The sequence below is a fragment of the Lates calcarifer genome, linkage group LG3 (genome assembly GCF_001640805.2).
Source record: "Lates calcarifer isolate ASB-BC8 linkage group LG3, TLL_Latcal_v3, whole genome shotgun sequence".
In the NCBI taxonomy this organism is placed as follows: domain Eukaryota; kingdom Metazoa; phylum Chordata; class Actinopteri; family Centropomidae; genus Lates; species Lates calcarifer.
The window spans coordinates 23,158,987-23,178,865 of NC_066835.1; the positions used below are offsets into that span (position 1 = coordinate 23,158,987).

A 19,879-nucleotide genomic window follows, 5' to 3' on the forward strand; every position below is an offset into this window, starting at 1 on the left:
TTCAGTTTAGTTTAGTTTAGTTTAGTTTAGTTTAGTTTAGTTTAGTTCAGTTCAGTTCAGTTTAGCTTAGTTTATTTAGTTTAGTTTAGTTTAGTTTAGCTTAGTTTAGTTCAGTTCAGTTTAGCTTAGTTTATTTAGTTTAGTTTAGTTTAGTTTAGTTTAGTTTAGCTTAGTTTAGTTCAGTTCAGTTCAGTTTAGCTTAGTTTATTTAGTTTAGTTTAGTTTAGTTTAGTTTAGTTTAGTTTAGTTTAGTTTAGCTTAGTTTAGTTCAGTTCAGTTCAGTTTAGCTTAGTTTATTTAGTTTAGCTTAGTTTATTTAGTTTAGTTTAGTTTAGCTTAGTTTAGTTCAGTTCAGTTCAGTTTAGCTTAGTTATTTCAGAATCAAACCAGAGGTCAGTCAGTCTGATGAACTCCAGTTGAAAACTTCCTGATTTTTGACTTCCTGTGTTCACACTGACAGACGGCATGCTGGGAACCCTCTGACTATGCTAATGCTAGTAAGAAAGATGCTAATGGCTGTTGTCATGGAAGGAGCCTCCAGCTGTGACGACACAGCTGCAGCTGGAGAGCTTCCTCCAGGTTTCCCTCCAAAAAGACCAGGAGGAAAAACTTTATTTAAAATGAGTGATCGTTCACACAGAGCTTCACCAAGTTCTCCCATCATTCCCTGTAACTCCGCCTCCTCGTGATTCATTAAAACGCACTCATGTTTCCTGAGACCACTCGTTTAAACGTCCATATTTGGTCGTCGCTGACATCACTGATGATGTCACTGAGTATTTCCCTGTGAACAGTAGAAACTGAAAATAGACTCTATTGTTTCTCTTCCAGCTGTGATAGAGGAAACAGAGGTTTGATCCCTGTGTGTGTGTGTGTGGGGGGGGGGGGGGGGGTTGGGGTGAATAAAATGACGACATGATGTTTAAACCTTCACTCACACTCAAAGATGAACGGTGAATTTGGTGGTCAGAGGTCAAAGGTCAGAGGTCAAAAAATCAAGTCCTGACTTCCTGTGATGGAGTCAGGCTGTGCATGAGTGTGTTTCTCTTCGTCTCTGCTCATGTTTGGCAGAAGAGAACAAGCTTGGCAGGAAAACAAGAACAACCCCCTCCTGACCCCCACCCCACCCCACCCTCCTCCTCACTCTCTCACACCTCCCTCTCTCCTCCCCTTTTCTCTCTGTTCATTCAGAGCTCAGTCGATCAGGACATCACATCTTTGTCTCTGTCTTTGTCCATCACTCTGTCATTTATTCATTCATTCATCCTCTCTCTCTCTGTAAATGTGAATCATGTCCAGTCTCAGTTTTCTGTCTGTTTATCTCAGTGGAGCCTCAGTGATCCTGCTGCTGACTGCTGCTGGTGAGTCTGAAACACTGTGTGTCTGAGTGTGTGTGTGATCTTGTTCATGTGATCAGTGTGTGTGTTGCAGCTGTGTGACTTCCTGTCTCAGTGTTATGGTGAATTAAACTCAACTGACGTTTTCATTCAAACTGAGAAACATTAAACTAAAGGAGGAAACATCAGCTGCTGAGCTCAGTTTATTAGGAACAGCGTCCTGATCTCAGTGCAGCTGCTGCTGAACTGTGTTGATGAGTCCTCAGCATGAAGGAGCTTCTACACACAGGTCTACTGCTCCTTCAAGAGGCTGTAGTGGTGCGTTCAGGGGGATTTAGGACTTGAGGACGAGTGTGTGTGTGTGTGTGTGTGTTGAACAGCTGGTTTTTATAAAGTTTGTCTGGATCATGTGACTCTGCCAACAAACGCCCCCACTGCTCTGTAACTGACCCCCCCATGGATTTTATTTTCTTTATTTCCTTCTACTGTTCTCCTCCTCCTCTCTTCCTCCTCTCCTCTCCTCCTCCTCTCCTCCTCCTCTCCTCCTCTCTTCCTCCTCCTCTCCTCTCCTCCTCTCCTCCTCTCTTCCTCCTCTCCTCCTCCTCTCTTCCTCCTCTCCTCCTCCTCTCCTCTCCTCCTCTCCTCTCCTCCTCCTCTCCTCTCCTCCTCTCCTCTCTTCCTCCTTCACTCCTTCCCTTTCTTCCTTCCATCCTCTTTTTATTTCCTCTCTCTCTACCTTCTTTCTTTTTTCCTCGGTCCCGCCCACACACTTTGATTGACAGGTGATCTGTGTGTGTGTGTGTGTGTGTGTGTGTGTGTGTGTGTGTGTGTCACCTGGTTCTCATTTCCTCCTCTGTTATGATTGACAGGCTGTTAGTGATGACACACTTCCTGTTTAGTAACAATTAACAGCCCGCCCCCTCAGTTCCCATCAGCCCTGTGTGTGTGTGTGTGTGTGTCTGTGTGTCTGTGTGTGTGTGTCTGTGTGTCTGTGTGTGTGTGTGTGTGTCTGTGTGTCTGTGTGTGTGTGTCTGTGTGTGTGTGTGTCTGTGTGTGTGTGTGTGTGTGTGTGTGTGTGTGTGTCTGTGTGTGTGTGTGTCTGTGTGTGTGTGTCTGTGTGTGTGTGTGTGTGTGTGTGTGTGTCTGTGTGTGTGTGTGTCTGTGTGTCTGTGTGTGTGTAAACAGGAAGTAGCTTCACCTGCAGAGCTCATCGTCTGCTTTTATCGTCAGGGAGTTAAATATAAAACCAGACTCAGAGTCCAGACCAGGAGCCTCCTGGACCTGGTTTCATGTGACTGATTCAGGATTAGATTTCTCTAACGAAGCTTCAGAGAAACTGGACCTGGATCTGGACCTGGACCTGGACCTGGACCTGGACCTGGACCTGTTACTGAACAGGAGGAGAAACCTGTCGGCTGCTTTAAGAATCTGACCTGAACCAGCTGATCCAGTTCAGAGACAGTCTCAGAGACCAGGAGAGACCAGGAGAGACCTGACGACTGTTCAGGAGTCAGTGGGTTTGTTTGTCTTTTACACCGGGACGTCACAAACAGATAAACAGCAGAGACAGAGACTGGAGCAGCTCTGGTTAAGAATTTAAAGCATTTGGGGGGGGGGGGGGGGGTAAGGGGAGGAGGAGAGTTTATCAGTGACACACACACACACACACACAGAGGGATGATGGATGCTGAGGGAGGAGGAAACAGGTCTTCAGGGATCAGAGAGTTTCCCATCAGACTGTAACACTGTCAGTGTGTGTGTGTGTGTGTCAGACTCAGATCAGAGTTGAACAGATCAGGATCAGGTCCTGGTTTAGTCCACTCTGTGGAGTTACCTGCTGCCTCCCTCCCTGCTGGTTTGTCTGCAATGCTGCATTCAAGTTCCTCTCTGGAAGTTCCTCCTAAAGTCATAACAACCCCACCAACCCCAACATCAGAATCCAAGATGGCTGCTCCTCATCAGCAGCAGTGAACTCTCTGCTAATGTTCCTGTTTATAGCAGCTCAGTCTCATTAGTTTACATGAAGTCAGTCAGACACAGAGAACTGTTCAGGTTTTATCTGTGGACATGTTGCTACGCTGTTTGTAGAGCGTTGTTAGCAACTGTTGCTAACAACAGCTAGTCTGAGATACGACTGAATCAGTTCACCTTCATGGTTTAATGCTCCAGGTTTAAAGTGTTTGTGTTAAACTCTAATGTGAACAGCTGAGCTGTTCTTCACACCTGAGCTGATTCTGAGCCATGTTTCTCTGGGGAGACGTCACCTCAGACTCTGATGGACATTGAATGCAGCACAGACCTGCTGATCTCTCACTCAGACAGGACAGCACTCAAACACTGAGGTCACAGGTGTCAGCAGATGTGCTGATTTGAGTTCAGATAAGAAGCTGTTTCAGTGAAGTTTCATCAGGACGTGGTGGAAAGTAACTAAGTACATTTACTCAGGTTCTGTAGTAACTCCAGATAAACTGCACAGTTATTGATTACTCACTAAAACACATTATTAAAGACACAGGTGAAAGAAGCAGAAGGAGCTTTTTTCCTGATTAACTCTAAAAATCTTCAGTAACTTCTGCTTTAAAAAACTAATAATCAATTATCAAACATGTCACTGATTCATTTTCTATCAATCAAATAACTGATTAATCAGCTGATTGATTTAATGCTAAATTTACTCAGATAAAACTACTTCAAGTATCAGAAGTAAAAGTACTCATGATGCAGAGTGTAACTGAATGTAACTGTAACTGGATCAATGATTCTGATTAACTCCTGGAGTTCATGTAGTTAAACTGATTGGTTTCCAATGCAGAGTCAGGTGGAGCTCAGGTGATCTGTGTTGGTGGTTTACCGTACTGTACGCTGTATGAGAGCAGCTGGATTGAAAACATGCAGAGAATCTGCTGTGGGGCCAGAAACACTCCCAGACGCCCACAGACTGGTCGTCCTCTCCTCTTTGTATCGGAGGCAGATGGTGTAGGTGAAAGGCCGACAGAAAAATGTCTTTCATACATCAGAGGTGGAAAAACCCAAAATAAACGGAGGATAAATCAGAGAGAGAAAGACAACAGCTTCACACAGAGAGCTGACGAACCTGTTCACCTCACTGCACCAGAAACAAGATTAGAAACACAGCAGCTTCATTAGTGACCAGTTTCTACTCTGATGTCACCTGGAAGCAGCAGTTTTCTACATGAGACCAGTTTAAAGGTCGAGTGTCAGAGTGTGGGAGGTGAACCAACAGTTTCTAACTCTGCTCCTCGATGGAGCTCAGATTAACTCACTCTGTTTGTCATGAGGACTCTGAACTGGATCTGGAGCTCAGCCAATCAGGGTCATGGGTCTGCTGCAAGGAATTATGGGATGGCATTAATGTCCAGGAAGCACTGAAGCTTCTCTCCTTAGAGACCTGGACCAGGTCTGATCAGGTCTGAGACTCTGACCTGTCCCTGTTTTCACCTGTGAACTAAAAACAAACTGGCCAGCAGAGTCTGGTGCTGTGCTTGTTCTGTCCAACAGAGGGCGCTGTGGCAGCTTCATTCTTCTTCTATTACTAAACACTGAAAATGGGTTAAAGTTAGGTCACTTTAACTGAGTCAGTAGATTTAACTGTGAAGCTAACCAGTGAAGCTAAGCTGTGAAGCTAAGCTGTGAAACTAAACTGTGAAGCTAACCAGTGAAGCTAAGCTGTGAAGCTAAGCTGTGAAGCTGGGAGGTTGAGCAGTCACTGGGTTTACCATCAGAAGAACACTGAGGTAAATGTGTCAGATGTTTCAGATGTTTCAGTTTGTCTCTGTGTGTTAGCCTAGCTTAGCACAGACTGAAACCCTCTGGCTGCTGTGGACTGTGTCGTTCTTCTTCTTGGTATGAACCTGTCTGTTTTGTGTTTTCAGCGTCTCAGGCTCAGGACTACGACTTCACTCCACCTACGGACTATGACTCTGACTACAATGCTACCTTCGAGTACAGTTTCTACAGTAAGTCACACACAACTCAGGAAACACTCTGATGTTTCCAGATGTTAACACTGATGTGTTTTCAGGTAACACCAGCAGCGAGGACCTGGAAAAGTTCAGCGAACGATTCATCGACCAGGAAGGGGAGGAGGATGCGACTGTTACCATGACAACCACCCAAGGACCCACAGAGAAGGGAGGGGCCAAAGTTAATAATGCTGCATCACTTCCTGTTTCTCTGGTAAGAACGTGTAGATATCTGAGCTGAAGCAACAACAGGTGTTCAGAGAGGGAAAGACAGGATGTTTAAGGTGAAATAGTTACATCATGTTGGTTTAGACCAGGTTTAAGTTAAACCTCTATGAAACTCAGACTTCATTAGTTAAACCTCTGTTAGACCAGGTTTGAGTTAACCCTGAGTTTCTGCAGCAGCTGGTTCAGACTAAACTTCTGACGCAGGGTTTTCAGTCAGCGCCAGCCTTCGGTTACATGATTGGACATTAAAACATTAAAACAGTGACCCCTGACCCTGAGTAGGCACCAGACACAAACCTGTTCCAGTCCACTGCAAAAACCCTCTTAAACCAGGTTTAAACCTGACTTAAAGCTTGAACTCCAGCTGAGCTGGTGACAGAGCTACAGCTCCTTCATTCTGTTTGTGTTGGAACAAAACTGAATCAGAGCCAGTCTGAGACCCAATGATGTGAAGATGAAAGGTGGAGCGATTCTTTCTAAAACTGCTGATTCCACATAGTGCAGCTGAGAGCAGCTGGTTTCTATCAACACTGTGTATGACTGTGTGTCCATCTGTTTTCTATAACTGTGAAGCTGATCCCTGCCAGCATCAACAAATACACTCTTTATATCTTTAAATCAAAGAGTTGAAGTGTGTTGTAATATACATCTGTGACAGAGAGGCTCAGAATGAAACTAAAACCAACAGGAAGAAGAAGTGAAATGAAAACAATACTTCTGTATGGTTTTTTAATTCTTTAATATTTAACACTTATTCATGTTATTGATGTTATTAATATTCACAGTCTGAGCTCCAGGTTACAGGATTAAAGGGCAATTCCACCCAGTGCAGTGAATGTTGTAGTGTGGATGTAATTTTCAGCCTCTGTGTCGTCTCAGGATCGTCTGTGATGTTTCTGAGGACGACTGTTTGCAGACATGTTGACCGCAGCTTAACGAGTCTCAGTGTTCAGTTACTTCCAGAACAAAAAGCTCAATCACACGATGCATTGTTCTCCTCCAGAAGAACTAAACCCACCAGAGGACAAAACAAGAGTTCATGAACTGAAAACGTTCCAAAGACTTGTTTGTCTTTGTTTTAAATCCTCAGGACGGTGAAGACAGAGACGGGGACGTGGACGTCCTCCTCATGTGGAGGAGCTGACAGAAATAAATTTAACAAGCAGCAGAGTGTTTGTAGACTTCTCTTTGCCCTGGGGTTTGTCTCTCAGCAGCACACGGTCCTACCTACTCTACTTGGTTTGTTTCGTGCTCACTTGATGTTTGTTTAGTGTTTCTGTCACAGTATATGAAGGGTGAGGGTGTTTGTATATAAAGTGAGCGTTAACAGCTGCAGACCTGATGGATGACCCCAACTCTTTACCTAACCCTTTAACTAACCCTTTACCTAACCTTAACCCTTTATCTAACCCTTTACCCAACCCTTTACCTAACCATAACCCTTTAACTAACCCTTTACCCAACCCTTTACCTAACCTTAACCCTTTAACTAACCCTTTACCTAACCTTAACCCTTTAACTAACCCTTTACCTAACCTAACCCTTTACCTAACCATAACCCTTTAACTAACCCTTTACCTAACCTAACCCTTTACCTAACCTAACCCTTTAACTAACCCTTTACCTAACCTTACCTAACCTTAACCGAACAGTATAAATGGAACGTTCAGATCAGAAACATACACATGATGGAAACTGATCACACTGTGTGTTTCTCTACAGTCTAACACACACATCAACAGTGATGTGTCATGTAAACAGTCATGTGATCAGAGGAGCTGATGATGTATTTACTGTCTGCAGGAAATCAGGATGCTCATCTGGAGTCTGATGATCCTGATCAGTCTGAACCTGCAGCAGATACAGGACTCACTATGAGACTGGACACACACACACTCAGCAGGTCAGACAGACACACACACACACCCTAACTTTATTAGGAGACACAGTCAGTGGTGGTAGAAGTATTACAGTAACAGTACCACAGAGTAAAAATACTTTATTACAAGTAAAAGTCCTCATACAGTCACAGGACTCATGCAGCACTGTAATGATGGAGGTGATGGTGGACTTCAGGAGACATCATCCAACAGCCCTGTATCAACTGTGGAGCCTGCATTTCCCAGGACCTGAAGTGGGAGACCAACTTCAACATGTTTATTCTGTATATTTTATATGTTTTTTACATTTTACTCTATTGTAGTTTATTTCTTTTTTTCTATTTTCTCCTCTTGTATGTATTTCTGCTAGAGAAACACCAACAGCCCGAAACAAATTCCTTGTGTTTGTCAACATATGTGGCCAATAAAACTGATTCTGATTCTGACTCTGATTCTGAATTCATAATATGCAGATGTATTAACAGGTCTCTCTCTCATTCTCTTTCTCTCTCCCTCTAATCCTCTATAGAATATCACACCTCTCTTTGGTACAAAAAGTTTAATTAAACTTTAATTTCAATAACCTTTACCAAATCAGCTTCTCCAAAATGGGTACTTTTAGCCACAGAACAGTTTCTCCTAACCCTAACCCTAGCCAGTTTCAGCTAACTCTAACCCTAACCCTAACCCTAGCCAGTTTCAGCTAACCCTAACCCTAACCCTAGCCACTTTCAGGTAACCCTAACCCTAACCAGTTTCAGCTAACCCTAACCCTAACCCTAACCCCATAACCCTAACCAGTTTCAGCTAACCCTAACCCTAACCCTAACCAGTTTCAGCTAACCCTAACCCTAACCCTAGCCAGTTTCAGCTAACCCTAACCCTAGCCACTTTCAGGTAACCCTAACCCTAACCCTAACCCTAGCCACTTTCAGGTAACCCTAACCCTAACCAGTTTCAGCTAACCCTAACCCTAACCCTAAACCCATAACCCTAACCAGTTTCAGGTAACCCTAACCCTAACCCTAGCCAGTTTCAGCTAACCCTAACCCTAACCCTAGCCACTTTCAGGTAACCCTAACCCTAACCAGTTTCAGGTAACCCTAACCCTAACCCTAGCCACTTTCAGGTAACCCTAACCCTAACCAGTTTCAGCTAACCCTAACCCTAACCCTAACCCTAACCAGTTTCAGCTAACCCTAACCCTAGCCAGTTTCAGCTAACCCTAACCCTAACCCTAGCCACTTTCAGGTAACCCTAACCCTAACCCTAACCCTAACCCTAGCCAGTTTCAGCTAACCCTAACCCTAGCCACTTTCAGGTAACCCTAACCCTAACCCAGTTTCAGCTAACCCTAACCCTAACCCTAGCCACTTTCGGGTAACCCTAACCCTAGCCAGTTTCAGCTAACCCTAACCCTAACCCTAGCCACTTTCAGGTAACCCTAACCCTAACCCTAGCCAGTTTCAGCTAACCCTAACCCTAGCCACTTTCGGGTAACCCTAACCCTAGCCAGTTTCAGCTAACCCTAACCCTAACCCTAGCCACTTTCAGGTAACCCTAACCCTAACCCTAACCCTAGCCAGTTTCAGCTAACCCTAACCCTAACCCTAGCCAGTTTCAGCTAACCCTAACCCTAGCCAGTTTCTGCTAACCCTAACCCTAGCCACTTTCAGGTAACCCTAACCCTAACCCTAACCCTAGCCAGTTTCAGCTAACCCTAACCCTAACCACATATACACAGAATCAGAGAAAGGTCAGAGGTCAGAGGTTAACTTTATTAGGAGTCACGTTCAGTGGCAGTATTACAGTAACAGTCTGACAGAGTAAAAATACTTTATTACAAGTAAAAGTTCTGAATTTACAATGAAAGAGGAGGAGAGGAGAGAGAGAAAGAAAGCCGTTGTGTGGCGGCTCAGTCCTGGTCTGGATCCAGGTCCTGGTGTGAGTCCTGCAGGTTTAAGATGTCGACACCTGAAAGATAAAAATAAAGAGTGTAAACTGACTGTGACCTCTGACCTTTGTGTTGTATCCTCATGTGATGTTGAATGCTGTTGATGAAGTGAACCTGATGAACATAACGAAGCAGCTGATTTTCTTCTGTTCACAGTTAAAGGTCGATCCTGAGACTAGAGCCCTGCAGAGGCAGACCTCAGTTCATGATTAGAATCAGAAACCTGCAGATTCTGACATTTAGAAGAAAAACAATGCGATAAAAACTGACTCAGAGTTTGTTCTACTGAAAGGCGACGAGACGTTCGGGTCCTAAAATAAGAGATAAAAGTAAATTAAATCACTGAGGAGTGAAACTCAGGGAAAAACAACAGGACATCATCACTTTATTCATATTCTCTGTTTCTTCCTGTTTTCCAGCTGCTGCTGGGTGTGTTTGATGCTACAGAAACCAGCGAGGGTCACCTGACCTAAGGCGGGAGGGGTCAGTGTCACCTCTGTGACCTTTGACCTCAGCACAAAGAAACTCCTCCTGTCTGTCACCTTGGCGTGGGACCAAGTGAAGCTCGGCCAATCACAAACCTTTATTTGCACCTCAGTTCACTGCAGAACTTTTCTTATAGATATAAAAAAAAAATTATCACATTTTCACAGTTTCACTTTTTATCAGAATGTTGGAGAAACAGAAGTACGGAGGCCCAGAGGGGTCATGAAGAGAAAATCAGAGATCAGAGATAACTGTGTCTGTAAACTATAAAATAAATGACTAATGTATTATCTCCTGAACATTAATCAAAACATGACAACAAATTATATCAAAATATAATTTTCTGTAATAACATGGTCTCAGTATATATTTTTTTCTCTGACCACTCTGGGCCACTGTACAGAACAGATCCTACATAATATTATTTTTCATATGGTGGGTCATCTGTATGAGTATGAAAGCTTATTAATGCCAAAACTGTTGAGTGAGAGCAAAGAAAAATCAGGATTCAGCTCACCTGTGGAGAGACTTCAAGACCTGATCCGAGGGCACAGCCAGACTGGAGTGGACCAGGACCAGATCCAAGATGTAGTTGACCTGAACAGAGAGACAAACAATCAATTAAAAAGCAGTGTAAGAATAAATTTGACGTCATAGAAATCAAAATAATTATCTTTTTTCTTTCAAAGACAGATTTATATAAATAAAGTCCAACAATAAAAATTTAACTGTGAATTATCTTATCTTATCTGACCTGTTCAATGTCAGAGTCTTAGAAACTCTGATTTATCTCGCCAACGACTCTGAACTCTTTCACTGTGACCTGTTATAAACTGTAACCATGGCAACAGTGATGAGTGATGTGGACACCTCAGTGAGTTAATTAAAATTAGATTTTTGTACTTTTAAATATACATTTCCCTCTTTGTTCTGTTGCCACTGATTATGCTGAAAAATGATTTAATTCTGTCATGAATGAACTTCCATATTTCAAGTCCTGTAACTGAGAGAGCTGTGAATGTTTTCTGTGGAAAAACATCAAATGTTAAGAGATTATATTTTTAATCTGATGAGGATGAAAATCTTATTTTTTAAAAATAATAAAAACACTTTTGTACAGATAAATCCTGTAAATTTGACAGAAATCAGAATCTAGTTTCTGAATCAAATGAGCAGCATTTGTTCTAAGGAAAAAGAAAAATGAGGTCCGATAATTTAACAAATAGCTCTTTAGCTGTTTGAGTCATGAGACAAATAAAATCTTGTTTGTTATTCAAATATTTGAATGTTGGAAACATTTTGGGAAAAAAACATTAAAGCTAAAAATTAAACACAGGAAATAACAGAAACAACCTTCAGCAGATTTCTGTACTTTGTTTCATATCTGTTTGTGTTTTTCAATAAAATGTGTTAAAAGTTCTGAACAGTTTCTGTCGTTCATGTCAGTGGTGACTCTGTGTCTCTGTAACAAGTAAAAATCAAACCTGATTTAAATGTTGCAGCTGTCCGACTACGGTGGCTGACGAGGACAAAACACACTGCACCTGGAAAAAACACGACACAAACAGATGAAGAAAACATATCATCACTGAACTTAACTGTTCCTTTAACTCCGTTGTTACCAAACGCTGCTGTGATGAGCTGCTGCAGAGCTCCCCCTGCAGGCTCGGAAGATCCTGCTGTGAGACTGTGCAGAGTTTTCTCCTGTTTGTGTGTATTTGCAGTGTGTTTGTCCTCGTAGGCCACCGTACCTGTCAAATAGGAAACGCTCCTGTTCTGTCAGAGAATCGACCTTCACCAGAGAACAACGACTCTGCAGCTCAAGTTTCAGAAGAAGAAGTCGCAGGTTCAAATCCTGTGAGTAGAGAGGGAGGGGAGCTGAAAACCATGTCAACATGTTGAACCAAAAAATCAAATCAAAGCTGGTGCAGTGGATCATGTCTGAGCTGGTCAGAGAGTTGGTCCAGGTCGTGAAGCTCAGACTGGAGCAGCTGTCTGAACCTCAGGGACAAACTCATGGTGAAAAAGACAAGCAGCTCCTCCTCCTCCTTCAGCTCTTCCACTGTGAAGCTGATGTTCGGACTCTGGGTCAAAGCTGCAGACAAGAAGCTCGGTTGTCCTGTTGACGGATCCTCTCTGACTCTCTGACATCAGCTGAGCAGAAAAACAACAAACAAACAAACATGAAGAAAACAACAAATTCTGTGGTGAAGCCGAATCACACTGAAACTGTCTGACTGCTTCTTTAAAACTGTTCCACTGATGAATGTGTTTGTTTGTTTGTTTACCTCTGAGACACAGGACTTTAAGGTAAAACATAATTAATTTACTCAGTGTTCAGCTGATCAACAGGAAACTGTTGATAACAGGTGATTTCATGTGAGCTGATCAATGAACTGATCAATAATCGTTAGCTGCAGCTTCACTGAGGAACCCCACCCCACCCCATCCCCCTGGAGAGTGGCGTGGAGGTGTCACATGTTCCTGGGTTATTTCTGGCGGTTGGCGTGCGGCGGTGGTTTGATGGTGATGGGAGGTGTCTGTTAACGAGTCCGTCAGTGTCACAGACTCAGTGAGAGGTGGAGGAGGAGGAGGAGGAGGAGGAGGTGACGACGCCTCAGGCTCCTCAGTTATTTCAGTCCAGGAGGAAACGGCACGACAGCTCGACTGAAACCTGATGAAGGAAACAACTCCTGTTTTTACTGTTTCAACACGTTTCAATATGGCCGCTTCACCTAACACCAGTTTAAAATCAATTCTTTTAAAATAATCTTTACACTGTCACTGCAGAGTTTTATAGCAGCGATGGACATGTGATCAGTCATCAGCACAATTAACAATCAATACAGGAAGTGAAGAAATGATCCAACAACAATCCTCTGAAACAAAGACGGTAAAGTTGAACTAACAGGAAGTAAAACAACAAAGATCTGTGGCCTCATAAAGGCAGTGACGCTCCACACAACACAACACGACACAATTACCACAGTGTTTATTCCTCTGACAGCTTGAACACAGCTCAGTTTAACCTGTTACAGCGCCTCCTGCTGGTCCCTGACACACAGCAGCTCTGGACTGTGACCAGCTGATCAACACACTGTTTAAATAAAGTTTTATTCAATTAGAGTTTTACAGTGTAAAATAATTTGATCTCATTTACAAAAACACCTGCTCAACAACTGTACTGGAGCCCCCTGCAGGCTGCAGAGTGTACTACACACACACACACACACACACACACACACACACCTGCAGGATGAAAGGTGTGAGTGTGTGTGTTGCAGCCTCCTCTCTGATCGCTCTGTGTGTTTCAGTCTGTGACCTTCACTGAAACTCTGCTGTCAGCTGATAACAGAGACACAACACACACACACACACACACACACACACACACTGAGTGTTCAGCAGTCTCTTCACTGAGCTGACGAACTCTCCTCTGATGGAGACGATAAAAACATGACGACAAACAGCAGCAGGTGATTCACACACACTCACACACTCACAGCTTCCTGTTGACTGTTGAATTTCATTTTTGAATTTGTCTCATTAATTAATCGGCCTCTGCTCTGATGAAAGTGTTCGTACAGGTCTGACAGGTGTGATAGGTGTGATAGGTGGTCTCTGGTCTGTGTCTTCTGCTCCTCCTCTGTGTGTGTGTGTGTGTGTGTGTGTGTAGTTGATAGGTCATCTCTCTCCGGTGATTCAAACGAACAGAAACAGAAACTCACCTGACTCTGAGCTGAGCTCATTTTTCTCCTGAAGGTGAACCGGGGGGGGTGGGGTGTCCTCTGTCGTCTTCTTCTCTGCTTGTCGTGAATAAACAGTGTGTGTGTGTGTGTGTGTGTGTGTGTGTGTGTGTGTGTGACGTTGTTCGGCCTCGATGTTTATTCAGACAAACTGAGAATAAAGAGAAAGTTCTCTTTAAAGAAACTTTAAAGCAGGAAACAAACAAGTGTGTTTACTCCTGATGATGTGAGCTGAGTGTAGCTGTGGACAGTGTGTGTGTGTGTGTGTGTGTGTGTGTGTCTCCAGCTGCTGCAACATTGACATTTGCCTGTTAATGAGAGCAGAGATAAAAGCAGCAGAGAGGAGCTGCAGGTCGACTCAAACACCATCAGACAAAGAAAAGGTCAAAACAGTTTCCTCCTGCGTCGTCATTAAACACACACACATCACACAACAACACACACGGTGACCTCTGACCTCTGACAGCTGTTAATGAAGCAGTACGAGCTGAGTGATGAGACGCAGACAGGAAACAGTCCTCAGGAGGATTTCCTGCACCGACCTCCCAGAATGCATCACTGCAGCTCAGGTCACCACAACTCCTCACAACTCCCTTCAGTTAGAGTCTGAAATCACTCAGAGGACGATGAACAACTCAGTAAAACTCTCTGACTGTTCTCATTCATCTTCATTCAAGTTTTATATAAAAAACTCTTTGAATCGTTTTGTTGAACTGTTCAGGTTTATCTGTGGACATGTTGCTACGCTGTTTGTAGAGCGATGTTAGCAACTGTTGCTAACAACAGCTAGTCTGAGATACGACTGAATCAGTTCACCTTCATGGTTTAATGTTCCAGGTTTAAAGTGTTTGTGTTAAACTCTAATGTGAACAGCTGAGCTGTTCTTCACACCTGAGCTGATTCTGAGCCATGTTTCTCTGGGGAGACGTTACCTCAGACTCTGATGGACATTGAACGCACCAATAGTATCCCACAATGCATCATGAAAAGTAGTGTATAACTGATGGTCATTAACGCTGCATTCAGTTTCTCACAGGACAGTGTTTGTTGTTGTGTCTGTTAGAAACAGGAACATCAGTGAGTGAAGCTGCTCCTTCGTCATCGTCACTGATTTAACTTCAGTAAATCAACAGACGACTCATTAAAACTAAACACAGTCTGACCTCTGACCTCTGAACAACGACCCTCAGGCATCAGGGCGTCGACGTGTATCGACCTGTTGAATATTAACCACTCGGACTCATCATCCATCAGAGGACGAGTCGTGGACACGCTCTGCTCTGATGTGCTGAATACATGAATAATGAGCGAGTGTCAGACATCACAGCAGGAGGAGCAGAGGGCTATAAATACAGGAGGAGGAGAAACGCCGAGCGGCTGAGAGGACGACGACTAACCTGATATTAGACACCACAGAAGAAGAAGAGGCTGAACATCTCCACTGCTCCTGCAGCATCTTTCATTATTTCAGTTCTGTGAGTTCAGAACTTCATTCACGTTTTACTGAATGTCAATCTGGATTCATCTCTGACTCTGTTCTTCCATTCTTAGGTTTTTTAAATATATTTTTGAGGATGGAGAGTGTGCGTGCCGTCGTCTACCTGTCCGTCTGTCTGTCCGTGCTGACATCGCTCTGTCAGGGTCAAAGGTCGGTCGACAACCAGCCGCCATCGGCACCGGACGAGCCGCTGCTCAGACTCACGACCAGAGAGCTGGTGAGATTAAACTGATTCACAATAAACGTCAAACCTGATTTAACAAATATCAAAGAATAAATTCTGCTTTAAACAAAGTGAAATCAGAACTGATAAAGATTTAAATGTGATTAAATCTGATTAAATAATAAAATGGTAAAATTATAGATAATTCAAATTGTACGATTTTCAATTAATTGTTTTTACAGTGGTCAAATTTCACATTTTTTAATTAAATTATTAGTCATTAAGTCGAAGAGATTATTGAACAAATGAAGGTTTTCATACAGAAATATGTCAGAAATATTCCAGATCATTTCAATCATTAACTACACAAATGAAAATGATGAATTAAAGTAATAAATTACATTTTACATCAGAGTGAAGGTGAAGAGAAAACGAATTATTATTATTATAATTAAAAACAGTTCAATAAAAATACTGTGAAACGATTCAGAGGAAAGTGAAGGAGATTAGATCAGAACTGTTTCAGTTGTTAAAGAATTCAATTCTGATGAATTATATGAAGGTGAAATCTGAACTACTTCAGGTGGAAATTCAAGAATTCTGTCAAATATTTTCAGAGAAACTTGAGCTGATCTCCTCAGTTACATGTGTTAACTGATGTCTTACTGTGTGTGTTACTGTGTGTGTGTTACTGTGTGTGTGTTACTGTGTGTGTTACTGTGTGTGTGTTACTGTGTGTGTTACTGTGTGTGTTACTGTGTGTGTTACTGTGTGTGTTACTGTGTGTGTGTTACTGTGTGTGTTACTGTGTGTGTGTTACTGTGTGTGTTACTGTGTGTGTGTTACTGTGTGTGTTACTGTGTGTGTTACTGTGTGTGTGTTACTGTGTGTGTTACTGTGTGTGTTACTGTGTGTGTGTTACTGTGTGTGTTACTGTGTGTGTTACTGTGTGTGTGTTACTGTGTGTGTTACTGTGTGTTACTGTGTGTGTGTTACTGTGTGTGTTACTGTGTGTGTTACTGTGTGTGTGTTACTGTGTGTGTTACTGTGTGTGTGTTACTGTGTGTGTTACTGTGTGTTACTGTGTGTGTGTTACTGTGTGTGTGTTACTGTGTGTGTTACTGTGTGTGTTACTGTGTGTGTGTGTATCTTACTGTGACTGTGTCCAGGCCGAGGCTCTGCAGGGTCTCCTGGATGAAGCCGACAGCAGCCTCGGTCTCTCTGTGGAGAAGAAAGCCAGTGTCATCCCACGGGTGAGAACATGACTGACAGCTGTCAATCAAACTGTTGCCTCCTGATTATCAGCTGGTTCCTCTGTCATACAGGAAGTACGATCAGAAAGTTCAGAGACTGTACCTGGGTTATATTTACTGCAGCGACACAGCGCCCCCTGCTGTCCTCATGATGACCCTGGTCACTGTCGATCTTCCTGGTCCTGGTCCTGGTGACAGAGCTCAGATGTTGAAGCTGAGCGTCACTGAGTCTCTGAACTTTCTGATCGGACCTCAGATCGTCGTGTTTCCTGTGACACGTCAACATTAAACACAACTGTGATGAGTTTTAGAGAAGGACCAGTTTTAACTGTCACCAGGTTCATTACACTCACAACACTGGTCACATTCACAGAGAATGAACTGACATTTGTTCAGTGTTGAGTTCACTGACTCTGTCCTCCTGTAGAAACCAGACGCTGTCATCTGCTCAGGTCACGACTCACTGTTACATACTGTTAACTCTAACAATAAAGCAGATGACGTATGAAGATCAACAGAGTTCAGGTCTTTGTTGTTTTTGTTCTTTCACACAGAACGTGAATATTAAAGCCTTTTCACATTCAGACACTGACGCTCCTCTGTGGCTCGTCGTGACAGATTTCAGGATGTTTGTGGGACATTCAGAGATCAGATACCAGGATCCTCTGACCAGAGTCTGACTGTCTGAGACTGTGATGAGTTCATTCACTGTGAGAAAGCTCAGAAAAATCAACCTCCGTATGAAAAAAAATCATAGTTTTTTGTTGTCGTCAAAACAAAAACAGCTTGAAAAAATAAACCGACATTAATTAATTGCACGAAAAGAAAAAAGTGATGTTTTTTAGAAGGAGGTTGATTTTTCTGAGCTTTCTCACTGTGAATGAACTCATCACAGAGTCTCTGGTCCCACAGACACTTAAACATGGAGGAGTTTCACACCATGATGACAAAGCTCCAGTAATACCTGCCTCAGGTACGCTGCTGTGGGTCATACCTGAGGGCAGGAACCAGAGACCTGTGTGGTCATTTATGATGCCTTCAGGTACCTACACTCAGCCCTGTACCTGAAGGCATCATGTGTAACCTCTGCCTCTCTCTGTCTCAGTGTGACGTAGGTGAGCGATGTGCGATGAAACATGGACCTCGCATCGGTCGTCTGTGCGACTGTCTGAGAGGGACGGCCTGCAACACCTTCTTCCTGCGCTGCTACTGAACACACACACACACACACACACACACACACCTGTACTTCTGTGTTTGTGACGACATGATCCCTGACCCTCCAACAGAAGAACTGAGGACCAGACTAAATGTCCTCACTGTGCAGCTCTACAGCTGGTCCTCACAAAGATAGAAGCGCGCGCACACACACACACCTGACTGTCTCTGCATGTTTCTTTGTTTTAAAGTTTCCGTGTCTGTCCTCAGATTCATTTATTTTTTTTAAATAAAGTTTGTTCATAAAGCTGCACGCCTCCACTGACCTCATCATTACACCTGAACAGGTGTTTTCTGCCCTGGGTTCAGTCTGACAGGTGACTAACTCTGTACCTGCCCCTTATTAAAGAACAAGAAGTCTTTAATGTAGGTGTTGTTCCATCGTTGATGTGAGGTGGATCCTGTCAGAGATGATCTGATCTGAAATCAGAAACACATCTTTACTGTCAGTGAAAAATAAAGTGGGAATAAAATCATGAGGTTGTAGATACAGAGGTGACAGCGTAAAACGATAATAATGTGAGGTGCAGAGATGGGAGGTTCGTCCAGTTCCTGGGGTTCATTAGACTTCAGTCTGATCGGTGAAACCAGGCATCTGATCAAATGATCGAGACACTGACGCCTCTGAGAAGCTGTGTGAAGGTAAAATGACGTTGGTTTGACTTTCTGTAACTTCAGAAATCCAACAGAACATCTCTGAGACTGGAAACATCTGGTTGAATCCAGCTGCTTTCATTCTGTTTAACACATTTTTGTTCTACAAGAAAAATGAGTCTTTGAACTGAACAAATAATAAGTTTCAGATATGAACCTAAAATCCAAACATCAGAATAAACAGAAATAACTCATGAAGTCCTAATAATCCTGTGAAAGGCGTCTGTTTATAAGATCCAGTGATCTCTGCTCATTTAAACCTGTTTCTCATGAGAACCTGGACGTTGTTTGAAGATGAAAAACTGTGAACTGAGGATAAGAGTGTCCCTGAACGCACCATTATGATGACAATGGATTCCTCTCATGTAAAGTTTCCAGGATTTGTTTCACTGGATCCTCCTGATCGTCCTCCCCCACCCGTCAGTCAAACACCAAGAAACACCTGAGCTTCTAAATGAAACCAGACTGAAGTGGTGACAAACACGTCAACTCACTGATCCCAGAACAGAAATAAAGGAGGAGGGATGAAAACATGGAGCTGACTCTCCTCCTGACATCTGGTGTTTCCCGTAACAACACTGATCTAAAAATATGATTGTCAGAGCAGAGACAGACGTTAACACACACAAACATTCCCCAATCAATCATCCTCAATCGATCAGTCCTCCCCGATCAGACCCCCGGTCGGGCTGATCGGCCCCGAGGCCTCGTCACTCGACAGGCGACGCACACTCTCCTAAAAAAAGACCGAACAGCAGCAGCTTCTCATCAACCTTTATTAAACACTGACGCTGACGACAGCAGCCGCAGAGGTGATGGTTCGATTCCCTCCTCACAGCTTCACCTGTCGACCTGATGGAGCAATCAATAAACAGGAAGTGTCTGTTCAGACTGAGGCTGTGATCAAGTCCTCAACAATAACATTTCTGTCTCCACATTAACAAATTAAAACTGTCCTGAACTCAGTCACTAAAACCTGCAGCTGGACTGACTCCCTCTTCTTCTACATTCAAATACAGATCACAGCCTCACAAGGCGCCTGTTTAACATACAAACCAGGACTATTTGATCCATCGGTCTGAAGTCCCTGATTCGACTCAAAACCATCAGTCAACAACTCGTAACTTTTTTCATCTGCCTCACAAACAGCTGCAGCAACAGGCTGCGACTTGTTCCTGTCGTCCTCAGGTGTCAGGTGAGTTCTACCTGCTGAGAGCTGCACAGGTGAAGCAGAAACCAGCGGAGAGTTCAAACATCATCATCTGTTCTCACTATAACGCAGTCGAACTGAAAACACAAACCTGAGTCACTGACTAAACTCAGTCGGATACAAACATCTGGCCCAGACCAGATCTGACATTTACAGACGTCCTCAGACCTTGAACATCAAAACCTAATTTCAGACTTTACAAGGACCTGGAGAACCTGGATAAAGGAGCAGGTTTTGGTGACCTGACCGTGGTGATGAAAGCTGGTAGA

At 43.3% G+C, this 19,879-nt stretch overlaps 2 protein-coding genes and 1 long non-coding RNA gene across 9 annotated transcripts; 2 read left to right on the plus strand and 1 right to left on the minus strand.

Annotated features, from left to right (window-relative positions):
* The first annotated feature begins 1,157 nt into the window (after positions 1–1,157).
* Positions 1,158–11,287, plus strand: si:ch211-191i18.2 (uncharacterized protein LOC564095 homolog). Of its 6 annotated transcripts, none has more exons than XM_051069694.1 (5): positions 1,161–1,361; positions 5,231–5,314; positions 5,380–5,534; positions 7,352–7,451; positions 7,592–7,874. In XM_051069694.1, the coding sequence occupies exons 1-4, from the start codon at positions 1,292–1,294 to the stop codon at positions 7,424–7,426; spliced, it is 384 nt and encodes a 127-aa protein (XP_050925651.1). In that variant the 5' UTR covers positions 1,161–1,291; the 3' UTR covers positions 7,427–7,451; positions 7,592–7,874. The 6 variants fall into 6 exon arrangements, with proteins under 6 accessions (XP_050925652.1, XP_050925653.1, XP_050925651.1 ...); XM_051069692.1 differs by lacking the exon at positions 7,592–7,874 and adding an exon at positions 9,802–11,287 and having other exon boundaries at positions 1,162–1,361; XM_051069693.1 differs by having other exon boundaries at positions 1,162–1,361; positions 7,575–7,874.
* Positions 7,991–15,129, minus strand: LOC108889929 (uncharacterized). The gene is made up of 7 exons (XR_001962081.2): positions 15,012–15,129; positions 13,597–14,902; positions 11,620–12,542; positions 11,353–11,412; positions 10,386–10,465; positions 8,613–9,402; positions 7,991–8,207 (listed from the first exon to the last, which is right to left on the minus strand). It is a non-coding gene; the product is annotated as an uncharacterized LOC108889929 (long non-coding RNA).
* On the plus strand, positions 15,001–18,018 carry cart4 (cocaine- and amphetamine-regulated transcript 4). 2 transcript variants are annotated; one of them, XM_018686628.2, is made up of 4 exons: positions 15,001–15,089; positions 15,166–15,329; positions 16,445–16,528; positions 17,634–18,018. In XM_018686628.2, exons 2-4 carry the CDS (start codon positions 15,189–15,191, stop codon positions 17,739–17,741), a joined length of 333 nt encoding a protein of 110 aa, XP_018542144.1. In that variant the 5' UTR covers positions 15,001–15,089; positions 15,166–15,188; the 3' UTR covers positions 17,742–18,018. The 2 variants fall into 2 exon arrangements, with proteins under 2 accessions (XP_018542144.1, XP_050925654.1); XM_051069697.1 differs by having other exon boundaries at positions 15,188–15,329.
* The last annotated feature ends 1,861 nt before the right edge of the window (positions 18,019–19,879 follow it).

Excerpts from the sequence above, each read along its gene's own strand:
- si:ch211-191i18.2 (XM_051069694.1), top strand. The coding sequence starts at position 1,292 with ATGTCCAGTCTCAGTTTTCTGTCTGTTTATCTCAGTGGAGCCTCAGTG. Across the intron at positions 1,362-5,230 it reads CCTGCTGCTGACTGCTGCTG|CGTCTCAGGCTCAGGACTAC; the intron begins GTGAGTCTGAAA and ends TTGTGTTTTCAG. Across the intron at positions 5,535-7,351 it reads CATCACTTCCTGTTTCTCTG|GAAATCAGGATGCTCATCTG; the intron begins GTAAGAACGTGT and ends TACTGTCTGCAG.
- cart4 (XM_018686628.2), top strand. The coding sequence starts at position 15,189 with ATGGAGAGTGTGCGTGCCGTCGTCTACCTGTCCGTCTGTCTGTCCGTG. Across the intron at positions 15,330-16,444 it reads GACTCACGACCAGAGAGCTG|GCCGAGGCTCTGCAGGGTCT; the intron begins GTGAGATTAAAC and ends GACTGTGTCCAG. Across the intron at positions 16,529-17,633 it reads AAGCCAGTGTCATCCCACGG|TGTGACGTAGGTGAGCGATG; the intron begins GTGAGAACATGA and ends TCTCTGTCTCAG.